Source organism: Loxodonta africana, chromosome 24, assembly GCF_030014295.1.
Source record: "Loxodonta africana isolate mLoxAfr1 chromosome 24, mLoxAfr1.hap2, whole genome shotgun sequence".
NCBI classification, from domain to species: Eukaryota; Metazoa; Chordata; class Mammalia; order Proboscidea; family Elephantidae; genus Loxodonta; species Loxodonta africana.
Genome location: NC_087365.1, coordinates 30,412,518 through 30,426,212, shown reverse-complemented (window position 1 = coordinate 30,426,212; position 13,695 = coordinate 30,412,518). Strand labels below are relative to the sequence as shown.

Here is a 13,695-nt window from a genome sequence, read left to right as displayed (position 1 = left end):
GCCGAGGGGGCTCAGGGCGGGCTCTGGCCAATATGCGCCTCATGTAAATACCTTTGGAGGGGCGGGGGAGAGAAGGGTCGAATTTCAAAAAAAAACAAACCCCCCTACAGCCCCGGGCGGGCGGGCGCGCGCGATGGGCGCTCTTAGGCTGCGGGAGCGAGTGGAGGATGCTGGGAAGGAGGTAAAATGGCCACCGGCGGCGGCACGGAGGAGGAGAGGAAGCGGGGGCGGCCGCAGCTCCTGCCCCCGGCCCGGCCGGCTGCCCGGGGCGAGGAGCCCGAGGGCGGCCGCGAGAAGCTAGGCTGGGCCCAGGTGGTGAAGAACCTGGCCGAGAAGAAGGGCGAGTTCCGCGAGTCGCGGCCACCGCGGCGGGACGAAGAAAGCGGCGACGGCGCGCTCGGCGCCCCGGCCGGCTTGGCTGCCCCGGGCTTCGGTGACTTCCCCCCAGCTGGCCGCGGGGACCTGAAGGGCCGCCGGAAGGACCCCGCCGGCGAAGCGGCGGACCCCCGCAAGAAGAAAGGTACAGCCGAGGCGAGCCGGAGGAAGAAGAGCGAGACGGCAGCCATGGCGGCCCCGGCCAGACCCGGCACGGCCGAGGACGCGGCCGAGCGGCCCCACCAGGACGAGCAGGCGGCCGCGGCGGGCCCCGCGGCAGGCCCAGGCAAGGGTCGCTTCCTCGTGCGTATCTGTTTCCAGGGTGACGAGGGCTCCTGCCCGACCCGGGACTTCGTGGTGGGTGCGCTCATTCTGCGTTCCATCGGCATGGACCCGAGCGACATCTACGCGGTCATCCAGATCCCGGGCAGCCGCGAGTTCGACGTGAGCTTCCGCTCGGCGGAGAAGCTGGCACTGTTCCTACGCGTCTACGAGGAGAAGCGCGAGCAGGAGGACTGCTGGGAGAACTTCGTGGTGCTGGGGCGGAGCAAGTCCAGCTTGAAGACGCTCTTCATCCTCTTCCGGAATGAGACGGTGGACGTGGAGGACATCGTGACCTGGCTCAAGCGCCACTGCGATGTTCTGGCCGTGCCCGTGAAAGTGACCGACAGGTTTGGGATCTGGACCGGGGAGTACAAATGCGAGATCGAGCTGCGCCAGGGGGAGGGCGGGATCAGGCACCTGCCGGGGGCCTTCTTCCTGGGGGCCGAGAGGGGATACAGCTGGTACAAGGGGCAGCCCAAGACGTGCTTTAAGTGTGGTTCCCGGACCCACATGAGTGGCACTTGCACGCAGGACAGGTGCTTCAGGTGCGGGGAGGAGGGGCACCTGAGCCCTTACTGCCGGAAGGGCATCGTGTGTAACCTCTGTGGCAAGCGAGGACACGCTTTTGCCCAGTGCCCCAAAGCAGTTCACAACTCCGTGGCAGCTCAGCTCACCGGCGTGGCCGGGCACTGAAGACCCGCCAGCCTGCCAGCTGCCGGAGTGTACACACAGCCAGCTTACCCCTCTAAGTGCCAAAACTTTTTTTTAAACCATTTTTTTTTGTCATTTTTGAAGGACATCTTTTTAAACCTGCAAGAGACATCTCTTTGCCTTCTTAAGCCGAGTTTACTCCATTTCAGCCTTTTCTGAATTGGTGATCCTGAGTAATGACTGCCGAGAACTGTAATGTGCAGATATGTCGTCTTTTTTCTTTTTTTAATTTTGGTTTTGTTTTTATATTTGGTTTTTTTTTTTTTTAACTTCAATCTCCCACCCCATACCTTGTCTTCTTCCTGGATTGTCACCCTTTGGGCTGCCTTGCTCATCTTCATGCCCCAGCACTAGGTACGGGGCCCAGTACGTGGTAGGCACTCCATCAGTGTCGCTGAATTGAAACAATGTCGGCTGTGGCTTCTATCAGGATGTCTACCTTTTGCAGCTCTTCCCCTCCCGTTTTAATTTGCTGCTTCTAATCTACGTGGTCTGAGAATTTGTGAAACCAGTGTTGTTCGAAGTGTATGTAAATCTGATTCCGTAAGCTCTGAATGGTGGGAAAGGGCCTCTCTTAGGGCAAAAAATGCATGGACTTAATGACAGCTCTTTCAGAAGGTCGGAAGCCGTTTTTTATAGAATCATCAGAATCATGGAATTTAGAATTTTCATGCTGGTAAGAATCTGAGAGTTGGTTTAGACCCTTGGTTTTCCAGCAGGTGAAACAGAGGCCCAGAGAGGTTAAGTGACTGGGTCAAAATCACATTGCTGTCTGGTTCCAGAGCTGAGCCTAGAGTAGAGTTCCCTGACCCCAAGCCCGGTGCTCATCCCACTACCTCTCACACTTCACAACATGTTTTTCCATGTCACTTGAGGGCCCAGAATGTCTCTTCAGAATGGTGAGCCCAGAAGAATGCCTAGAAACCACCTGGGGGTTAGCAGGAACTTCCGAAAACACAGGAGATAGGGAAAGGGTCAAGGAACGTACTCCAGGGTGTACTCGTTCCATAGGGTACCACAACTGGAACAAAGTTTGCCAGGTCTTTTGTGAGAACCTTACCCATCCTTCCCATCCAGTGTCAGCAGTGAGAAATGGGTGCTCCTGAGGAAGGAAGCCTACCAAAGGTTTACGTTTGCACCTTAGCCTCATAGCCAAGAACCCCCGAGAAGCTAGCTTAGCTGGAGCTCATCTGCAACCCCCTGACTCTCAGGAGAAAGACGGTTTTAACCCGGAATTATAAGTGAGTTAACGTTAAAATGTACCTGCAAAATAGGCCAAGCAAGAAGGCATGGGTCAACTTAGTGTTATCAAGTTAAAGTAGAGAAGATAGTACACTGCTTTTCTCTTAGTTTTTGTCTTTTGCTTTGTTTTGCCTTTTTTTTTTTTTTTCTTTTTGTGGCTTAGAATGTAAAATCGATTGTTAAAAGTTTGGTTCTGAATAAATATTTATCTTTTGTATTGCTAATATTGCTGCTCTATTTCCTTTCCAAGTGCTAGATGAACACCTCTTCCTTCCCCTCACATTTCTGCAGGACCTGCCCAACCTGCCCAGGAATGCTAGTCAGACCCTAGTTCAGACTTCTACACACCATTTGTTACCCTGACAATACGTGTCCCTGCCCCCGCTGGCCAACACTTAGCACCCACCTTGTTTTGCCGATTCCTCTGGAATGCTGCCTTAACCCAAAGAGTCACAATCACCTAGGACGCTTTTAAAACTGAAGCGTTCAGCCTAACCCAGCACCAGGGTGTCAGCATCACTGGAGTGAGTGAAAATACGTTAAGGAGCCCCAAGCAATTCTGATGGGCAGCCAGGTTTGAGACCCCAGTTCTGAATGGCACTAAGATGAATAAAACTGGCTCTGCCCCCAGGGAAATGATAAACCAGTTGAAAGGGGCGATAAGATGCCAGCCTCATCATCTTGAAGTTATTGTAAGCGCCATGAATGGGGGGGTGGAGGGTGGAGAGATGTATTCTTGGATTTAGAAAAATAACTATCACAGTGCTAAGAGAGGAGGTGAGAAGGGGGATCCAGGACACTTCCCGGAGACCTGACCCACTCCTTCCAGCCAGCCCTGGAGATTGGGCCCTATTCGGGGGGCTGAATACGATCAAGGTTCTTGACTCCCTCCAGTGCCCTGCGAACCCCAGACAAAACCCTCTGAAGGATCTTCCAGCTCAGAGATGTTGAGAGGATCCGATCCTAAGAATTAAGGTTTTCCAGCGTATTGAGTCAGTAGCTCAGTGATTTCAGGCTATATCCGGAGCTGATCCGTGGAGCTGTGGCCTGGTGGGAGCCAGCTCAGCCCCGCCTTCCTGTCTCCCACAGCAACCATTCCTTTCCCGGCTCGCCCCTTTCCTCCTTTCTCCCCTTCCCCCTCACCTCTCTTCCTCGGCTTGCGGTTTCCCTCCCTCTTTTTTTTTTTTTAGAGGCCTGAGGCCGGGGAGAAAGCGTGCATTCACTGTGCTCCCCGCCCCCTTCGCAAAGCCGGCTTAGTGCCAAGGAGCCTCCCCGTAGGAACCTCTCTCTCCTTCCCTTCCCCCACCGGCTCTCCTGGTGTGAACAGAGGAAGAAACTACTTCCCTGCCCAGCCCCCACAGGATCCGCTCCAGGGCCTCCTGCCTGGCGGTGCAGGGACTGACCCCTGGCTGGGGTGGGACAAGCCTCCCCCAGCTTCCTCCTAATCAAAACTAAAAAAAAAACAAACCCTTGCCGTGGAGTCGATTACGACTCATAGCGACCCTATAGAACAGGGTAGAACTGCCCTCGTAGAGTTCCAAGGAGAGCCTGGTGGATTCAAACCGCTGACCTTTTGGTTAGCAGCCATAGCTCTTAACCACTGCAGCACCAGGGTTTCCCCTTCTAATCAAACAGCCCGCAAATTACAATTCCTCACTGTTCATGGGCTCCCAGGGGAGTGTCTAGATCCGACGGGGGCTGACAGGAAGGCAGACATTCAGTTTTCAACAAATACTGGGGACCATTATGAGCAAAACACTGTACACCAGTGAACAAGACAGCTCACTCGGGGTGAAAGATACAGGTAAATAACAAGCAGGCAATTTTCTAAGTCATAAAAAGTATTTTAAGATAAAAAAAAATTCAAAGATTATCTGAAATAGAGGCTTCCTAGAAAAGAGGATGGCTTCACTGACACCTGCAAGATGAGGAAGAGGGAAGAAAGAGATGCAGGCAGCAGAAACAGTCTGTACAGAGACCAGAGAATCCTAGGAAGATGGAGGTGGGGGAAGAGAGGGAGAGGCGATAACAAAGAGCTTCCCAGCCTTATTTAAGAGACTTGATTTTTGTTTTAAATTAAGAGCTTCCAATCTGACCTCCATTCCATTCATTTATTCAATACGTGTACCTGAAGCATCAACTCTATGTGGGCTCTTTCTAGGCATTGGAATAGAGCAGTGAGCAAAACAGTCAAGTCCCCTAGGACTCGAATTCTAGAGTCACATAAATACATAAATTACAAATGTGGAATCAAATTTGTATTAAAAATAGATGATTTATTTCGAGAGGCCATTTTCTCATCCGAAAGCCCTGGCAGCACAGAGGCTAAGAGCTCAGCTGTTAACGTAAAGATCAGCAGTTCCGATTCACCAGCAGCTCCTTGGAAACCCTACGGGGCAGTTCTCCTCTGTCCTATAGGGTCGCCGCGAGTGGGAGTCCACTCGATGGTTACTGGTTTTTCTTATCAGAGAATTAAAAATTCCTGACCCAAAGTTAATCCTGCTAGTGATTTTTTTCTCTTTCCCAAAATTGCTAATCTACTTGCCTCTTTGAAGAGCAGACAGTAACAAAACCATTAACTTGTGATTTAATGAAAAAAAATTCTAGCTTCTTTAAATTTCTAGAGGTCTAAGGGCTGCAGGTAGGTGGAGGACCAAAGCTTCCGAAAAGTTACCTTCTGTTTTTCTAAGCTCTGTTTATTTTGTTTTTGAAAATATACACAGCAAAACATACACAAATTCAACCATTTCTACATGTGACATTGATTACATTCTTCAAGTTGTGCAACCATTGTCACCCTCCTTTTCTGAGTTGTTCCTCCTTCATTAACATAAACTCACTGCCCCCTAATGTTCCTATCTAATCTTTCAAGTTGCTATTACCAATTTGATAGCAGATAGTTCTTAAAAGAACGTAATGCTCAAGGCAGACCTTTTTTACTAGTTAAGCTCAACTATTGTTCGGTTTTAAGGTGACTTCAGGGAATATTTTGGTTTTAAGTTTAAAAATTATTTCAGGACAATAGTTTCAGGGTTTCATCCACCCTCCATGACTTCAGAAAGTCTAGAGCCCATGAGAATTTGAAATTCTGGTCTACTGTTTCCCCCTTTTGATCAGGATTCTTCTGTGGAATCTCTGATCAAAATGTTCAGTAATGGTAGCCGGGCACCATCCAGTTCTTCTGGTCTCATGGTAAAGGAGACAGTTGTTTATGGAGGCAATTAGCCACACATTCCATATCCTCCCATTCCTGACTATCCTTCCTCTTCTGTTGTTTCATGTGAATAGAGACCAATTGTTGTACCTTGGATGGCCTAGCCGCTTGCAAGCTTTTAAGACCCCAGTATGCAATAAACTAGGAAGTAGAGCAGAAGCACTAAACGCGCTATTAGGCCAGTTAACTGGGAAATCCCATGAAACCATGACCTTAAACCTCCAAACCAAGGAACCAAATCCCGTAAGGTGTTTGGTTGTGCATAAACAGCCTCAGCAGCCACTCTTTTTTTTCTGTCATTGTTGTAAATATATCTGTCACATAACTTTTGCCGATTCGACTTTTTACAGGTGTACAACTTATTGAAAGCAATTAAATTATCACCTGTGCAACCCTACCCTTAATGCAATTTTTCCATCACTATTAACTCCCCTTTTTAATGTTAACTCAGTTGCCATCGTGGAAAACTGTATTCTTTAAGTAAAAGTTATTTAAGTCTCTGTGAATTCTTCCTTCTCTGGAAGCAGGCTCCTCTTGCACGAGGGGAAACAACCAACCAAACCCACTGCCATCGAGTTGATTACGACTCATAGCGATCCTATAGGACAGAGTAAAACACCCCATAGGGTTTCCAAGGAGCGGCTGGTGGATTCGAATTGCCCACCTTTTGGTTAGCAGCAGAGCTCTTAACCACTGCGCCACCAGGGCTCCACGCATGAGGGGAAGTTGCCCCAATTTGCAAATTGTTTATTAAATCATACAGCAATCAAATAGTGTACTATTCTTTTGATTAATACATGATTACATTTTTTAACACAAATTATGACAATACGTTGAAAGAAACAGGGTGATAGTGTTTAACAAGTGTTAAAAATAATCCAAATTCACTGAAATTTGAACATAACATTTATTCTGAGCAGTTATTCTATATGCATATAAAAACCATTGCCAGCCGGCTCATAGGGTTTCTAAAACTGAAATCTTTACAGGAGCAGTCTGCCATATCTTTCTCTGCAGAGCTGCTGGTTCAAAGCACAGACCTTTCAGTTAACAGCCAAATGCTTAACCATTGTACCACCAGGGTGCATATTGTGCATATAAGGGACACCATTTTGATTCCAGAAAAAGCAAATGACTCCAAGAAGCTAGGTATAATAGAGCTTATAAAGAAAAGAGGAGGGAGAAATACAGAAGATCAGCCATTGGCTGAACTCGACATGATTGATTGAACTTTACTCTCCCCCTTTTACTGAGATCATGGAATATCAATTCACAAGATAGTCTCTGCCCCTCCACCCAGGTGTGTCTTTTGAGATTCAAATTTAGTAGCCTGGCTTCTGACAGGAAAGAAAGGATTTGCAACTTCCAGTGAAAGAAAAGCTGCTGTTGGGTTAATTTTTGGTCAGGGATTTCTTTAAATGAATATTTGGTTTTGTGGGTAAGAAAACTCCAAAATCAAAGCAGACATCTGCTGTTAATTTCTCTCTTTGACATAAGGAAAACTGATCTAGTCTTAGGGGTCAGGGATAACTTCCCAGGGAATGTGATGTTTGAACTGAGATCCAAAAGTTACGTATGAAGTTAACTGAGAGATGGGGCGGGGGGTTGAGGAATGATAAAGAATTTAGTTTAGGCAGAAGGAATAGCAAGTATAATGACCCAACAGTGGGAAGAAGCATGCCGGTTCTAGAAATTTTGTGTATCTTTCAGGGTCTGGAAACAGAAACCACTCTAGGTATTGAAGAAAGTGATGGGCCCAAGGCAGGGTATTAGGAATGACTTCTAGAACGGCACAGAACTGACTTACCAAAAGAGCTAATATCTCTATCATGGTCAGAAAGACGAGAGCCAAGAGGTCACCACTGGAAAAGTGGAGTTTGAGAACACACTACTAAAGCTGAACAGGATGCTGGGGTCAGACAGCAAATGCAACACCAGGACAATGATATGCCACGTCCTCTCCCTGCCTCAGGAAAACCAGAGACTGTACACTAGAGTCTCCGCAACTGTACTATGAACAGAAACAGCCAAAACCATTTGACTGACTTCTGCCTTATTTCCACCTTCCAAATCTCATGCAAGTGCATCTGATTGCTGAAGTCCTAGCTGCAAGGGAGTCAGGAAATCTTTTAGCTTTACAGCATCTGAAGCACAGAAAGGCATGTAGAATGGGAATGGCTGCTGCCTGCCAACCAACCATATCCAGTGTAGCCAGTGTGGCTACATGCTGAGATGGGGAGGGTGATGATCCAAGATGAGACTGAAGGTTATGGGGGGTCTGTAGGGTCCCTGGATGGCACATATGGTTTGTACTTGACTATTAATCAAAAGGCTGGCAGTTTAAACTCACTCAGCAGTGCTGCAAGAGAAAGGCCTGGTGACCTGCTTCCATAAAATTTTACAGCCAAGAAGACCCTCTGGAGCTCAGTTCTACTCCGTAACACGTGGAGTCGCCATGAGTCAGAATCGACTCGATGGCAAGGGCTTTGGTATGTTGTTGTTGTTGTTGTTTTTTTCCTTTGGTAGGCCGTGTTAAGAATATGGGCCTAAGAACAATGAGGATCCCTTGAAGGATTTTTTAACACTGGAGTGACATGATCAGGGTTGTGGTTTTAAAAGACCATTCGAGTACTTTGTGGAGAATAGGTTGGAGAGAATCCCAGGTGGAAACAAGGAGTCTAGTTTACGCAGGTGAGAGATGGTGGCACCTTGGACCTGGGTGGTGAAGATGACAGAAGGCAGCAGGAAGGATAAAGAAATACCGAGGAGTTTAAGTCAACAAGAGTTGGATTTGACATGGGCTGGGGAAAATGGCAAATACCAAGGGTGACTCTTAGGTTTCCAGCTTCTGCAGTTGGGTAGATGGTAGGGCCATTCCTTGAGATGTGGGGCAGAGAAGGAAACTGAAGTTTGGGGTGAAGATCTTAAGTTTGATTTTCAAAGTGTTGAGTCTGAGATCTCCACAGAGGAGGTCTTTGAGGAGGTATGGAGTAGGTGGTTGGATACTTAAATTCTGAGGACAGTTCTGGGCTTAAGAAATAAACACAGGAGTCATTGTATAGCACTGGTTTTCAAACTCTTTGGAGCCCCTGAGCAGTGCTAACAGTTAACTTGCTTGACTGCTAGCTAACTGAAACATTGGAGGTTTGAGTCCATCCAGAGTTATCTCAGAAGAAAGGCCTGGCCATCTACTTTTGAAAAAATCAACCGTTGAAACCCCTATGGAGTACAGTTGTGCTCTGACACACATGGGGTTGCTTTGAGTTCGAATCAATTTGATGGCAACTGAACTGGCTTCAAACTCTTTTACTATATCCCACAGTAAGGTAAGGTGTACATTTTACATTACAGGCATCATATGCCTGTGTATCTATACATAAATCTGAAACAAGTTTCCCCAAGCAGTATTTATACACAGGGTGTATGATGCACTCTGATATTTTTCCATTCTATTGCTTCATTCTTTTATAAAAGCTTATATGACCCATTAAATTGACTTCGCAGTCTCCTAATGAGTCATGGCAGAAGCAGAGGGGAGGAAGATTATAGCAACTAGGATCATGTCTTGAGCAACTCTGACTTGTGAGAGTTTTCCCTAATGAAAAAGGATATGGTAACAATTAAACTAAGGGACAGCCAGAAAGGAAGAAGGAAAACAAAAGTGTAGAGTTATATAAACCAAGGGAGGACGGCTGCCCACCAGGCTGAGTAATATGGAGGTCATCAGGGAGCAACTTCTAGCTGTAGAGTGATGGGAGCAGGAGCCATCCAAGTCCGTTTACAAGAGGCTCCTGGGCTCATTTCCAACCTTATTCTCAGGCAGAGCGCCCATTACATCCGTTCATGTCATTTCCAGGTAGGGCTGACAAAAAGCAATGGGAAGGTATAAAAAGGAGTTCAGTATGGCTGGGGCGTGGAGTGGTAGGAGATGAAGCTAAGGTGAGCCCGGGTCAGATCATTAATTACCAAGCTGGTGGTGGAGTTCCACGAGGGTGTACTATCTGTGTACACAGCCATAGGATCCACAGAGCATCAGCTGGCTTGTCAATATGACCAAGAAGATTTGGGGGAGGACATGTTTACATGGAAATAACCACAGGTATATTATGGAAGAGAATTCAAACTTTCCAGAGTCTTAAGATAAGACATGGACTAACATCTTTGGAAACCAATTTGTTTGGCACTGTCTATCAAAATTTAAAATTCACATAATCTTTAACACACCAATATCATTTATAAGAAAAGAATTTATAGCTAAACTTAAACATATGCACAAAGATATAAGTGCAAAGAAGTTCACTGCAGCATTGGTTGGAGTCGCATGGACTGGCAATAACTTGTCTATCAGTAGGGAACTGGCTGAATAGGTTATGGCATGCTCAAATAGCAGAATACTACGCAGCTGTGAAAAAAACCAGTTCTGTATGTATTAATATGGAACAATCTCTAAGAGGCGCTGCAAGTGAAGTGTGCAAGGTATGGTATGCTATTGTTTACATTTTTTTTAAAGATAGAATATCCATGTACATAGACTTGTTTGTGTATAGAATAACTCTGAAAGGATATTCAGGAAATGCTGGCTTCTCAGTGCTAGGTACAGTATTTGGGGTTTAAGGTGAGAGGAAAACTTATTTTCCTTGTATATCCCTTTATATTGTTTGAGTTTTTTCTTTTTAGCTATTTCATGTATTATCTATAGCCCCCCATCCAAAAAAAAAAAAAAATCTTTTAACAAAAATAAATGCAAAACACAAGACTTAAAAAAAAATTCCTGCAGACTCTATAGGGACAGGAGTCGATTCCCCTCTTTCTTTAAATATAGTAACTCTGATGGAGAAGTTTAAGAAACTCCACAGCAGCCACTCACTGGGCCTCCTGCTTCCAGCCTTGGCCTCCTTCATTTGAGCTTCCCCAAAATGAAATTTGATCCCAAAGACTTTGCATTCTTCCTGGGGCTCACCAGGCCTTGCCTAATGCCCCTTGCCTCCTCTCTGGTCTGGAGTTACCTCCATTGGCCTCACTCCCTCACTCTGGCTTCCCTAGTCCATTCTAGTAATTTCTGGAATTCATCTTCTTCCTCCCCCACAGCCTTGGAAATCCTATGGAGCAGTTCTACTCTGTCTAGGTTGCTGTAAGTCAAAATCCACTCCAAGGCCGTAGGTTTGGTTTTGGTTGCTCTCCTACCCAGGGTTAAACTCTACTGTCCCTGGGTACTCAGCTCTAATGCCTGTTCCTAATTGGAGCCTTCTCTAACCTCCTAGACCAGTCAGACCCTCCTACACTCTCCCCAGCCCTTCCTTCCAACAGTTACTGCAGTTGTGGTATGTTTATTATGTTTTCATTAGTATCTGCCTCTGACTCTCAACTTTGAGCTCCCTGAGGGCAGGAACAACCATATCTCTTTTGCTCACGTTTTGTAGCTTCAGCATTTAGTGCTGTGGCTAGCACATTGTAAAAGCCCAGTGAATATTTATTGCATGAATAATCTAGAAAGTACTTGACTGAGATGACAAATCAGTATCTTTAATGATACTCCAAATATCCCTTGGCATACCTGTCACACTGACTATAAAGAAGAGCTTATTCATTCATTTTTATAAGGCATCAATGAATCTCCCTCATTCTTCTCACCTTTGATAATGGTTTCCTTCAGCCTAGGAGGTCAATTGTACTTTTACCTTCAGCCCCTCAAACGCTCCTGTTTGGCTCTGTCAGTTTACCAGCTCATCCTCTTCTATTTCTCTGAGAGCATGAAATCATGGAAACTCAGCCTGTGTGGCCCATGGCACTGTTAGGCACAGAGGAAGAGCACTAGGCTCCTGGGCTCAGAATGCCTGTGTTGGCAGCCTGGCTTCAACACCCCCTTACCTCTGCCCTGAGGCCCTGTCACTTTTTCTCATGGGATTAGGAACTGCCTACCCAGAGACTGTGACCACCCCTTCTAGAACATGCTGTGAGACTCCAGAATCCCCTTTCAAAATGTCACTAAGCTTGGTTACATATGTCAGGGATGAGGGTGGGGCCTGATGCCTGAGAGTACCTGTTTGAAGGGGACGTGGACAGAGCTTACACATGGGGTCTGGGGTGCTCACCCATGCATGCCAGGTCCCTCACTGATGGGACGAGGGGCAGCTGGACCAGGGCTGGACGCGGGATCCAGGGAGGCGTTCTCCTTGAGCCAATACATTCTGGCACAGAACTCCAAGAGTCCTAGAATTCTAAATTCAGACTTTGGCCTTCCATGTTGTTTTGAAGGCCCATTTGTCAAGGAGGCAAATAGAACATTTTTTATTTAACACTTGTAGGATGATGTGTAACTTCTGAATAAGTAGAGACATAGGGCATAGGGGCCCCCAAGTGTACCTTCGCCCTCGGCCCCACCAGTGCCTCTGTTTGACTCTGTCATTTCCTATCTCAGACAAGCCAGGTAACTTCCCTGAGCCTCAGTTTCTTACCAGGAAAATGGGTCTAACTGTAACTGCTTCATGAGGGCTGGTGAGAAAATAATATAAAATCATCCATGCATAGGGCTTAGCAGAGCGCCAGGCCCTCAATACACAGTAGCATCCTTACGCTCCCACTTATTTTGTGCCCTCTGGCTATCATCTCCTAAGATTGTCCGTGACCTCCAAACTGGCCTCTTCTGTAGCATGTCTACGCTGTTCCTCTCCCCAGGAATGACCTTCCCATTCTCTTCTGCTAGTCAAATCTGACCCCCTCTACAATTATGATAATAGCTACTGTTGATTGCCCACTTACTGTGTTTCAGGCATTGTTTCAACAACTTTACATGCATTATCTCAACTCAGTTCTGACACCAACTCAATGAAGTGAGTACTGTTTATTATTCCCCAAACACAAAGACACTGGGATCTGGAGAGTTGAAGCACTGGCAGCTGGTAAGTGCCAGAGCCGGCGAGAATTTGAACTCAGGGAGTCATACTGCAGCCAGTCTCTCAGAAACTAACATCGCGCCAAAGAGCTGTTTGCCAGCCCCTCCGTTCTGCAGGGCGCGGGCTACCCCTCTTTCCCCAAACCCCCCATCCAGGGCCTGACACCTCGTCGGCTCTGTCTGTGGACGTGCAGCCCAAGAGGGCAAGCACTTAGTCTACCGCCACGTTGCCTACATCATTGCCCCTCCGTCCCTCTCTTTTTCTGTTTCCCTTTCTTTCTTTCATTGGGTATTGTGTATTGAGTGCCTACTATGTGCCAGGCTACGTGTTCGGTGCAAAGTGTTACCAGCGGAGAGCTCAGGGGAAGATGGAATTATATGTCATTTTTCTCTTCCTTCTTTTCGCCTATTTGGCTGTTTTTTGTTGTTGCTGTTGTTTTGTTTTGTTTTTTTAAGCGAGAAAGCAGGCTAGGTTCCTCAACCCCTATTCAAATACTGCACTGCTGGGTTGGTTCGGTCCAAAGCAGGCCCTATCCCCTTAACTCCCAGCCCCCGCGCCTCCCCCACCGGCCCTCAAATCCAGGCCGCCCTGCCCCCCTCCGGAAGGGGGAGTTGGGGGCGAGAGCAGAAATCTGAGTGGCTCTTTCAAGCCTGTGTTGCCGTAGAAACCGTCCGCACAGGCCTTAGCGGTCCAAGACACCATCCTCCAGCGACATAGCCAATGGGCTTCGAGCTCCATCTCAGGCGTCCCCGCCCCAGCGGCCGGGCAGCCCGCCAATGGGCAAGTCCCTTGGCTTAGAGCCCTGCTCTCGGCCCAGGGACACCACCAATGAGCTGCAAGCCTCTCTCCCTCTAGCTTCAATGTAGCAACAAGTCTCGATTTTTTAAAAAGGAATTCTCCAAATTAGAAGGAACTAGAAGTAACGTCTCTGTCACT

At 47.2% G+C, this 13,695-nt stretch overlaps 1 protein-coding gene across 1 annotated transcript; it reads left to right on the top strand.

Moving 5' to 3' along the window:
• The first annotated feature begins 57 nt into the window (after window positions 1–57).
• On the top strand, window positions 58–1,886 carry ZCCHC3 (zinc finger CCHC-type containing 3). Its single transcript, XM_003411481.3, has one exon. It carries the CDS (start codon window positions 187–189, stop codon window positions 1,390–1,392), a length of 1,206 nt encoding a protein of 401 aa, XP_003411529.2. The 5' UTR covers window positions 58–186; the 3' UTR covers window positions 1,393–1,886.
• Window positions 1,887–13,695: the final 11,809 nt, after the last annotated feature.

Excerpts from the sequence above, each read along its gene's own strand:
- ZCCHC3 (XM_003411481.3), top strand. The coding sequence starts at position 187 with ATGGCCACCGGCGGCGGCACGGAGGAGGAGAGGAAGCGGGGGCGGCCG.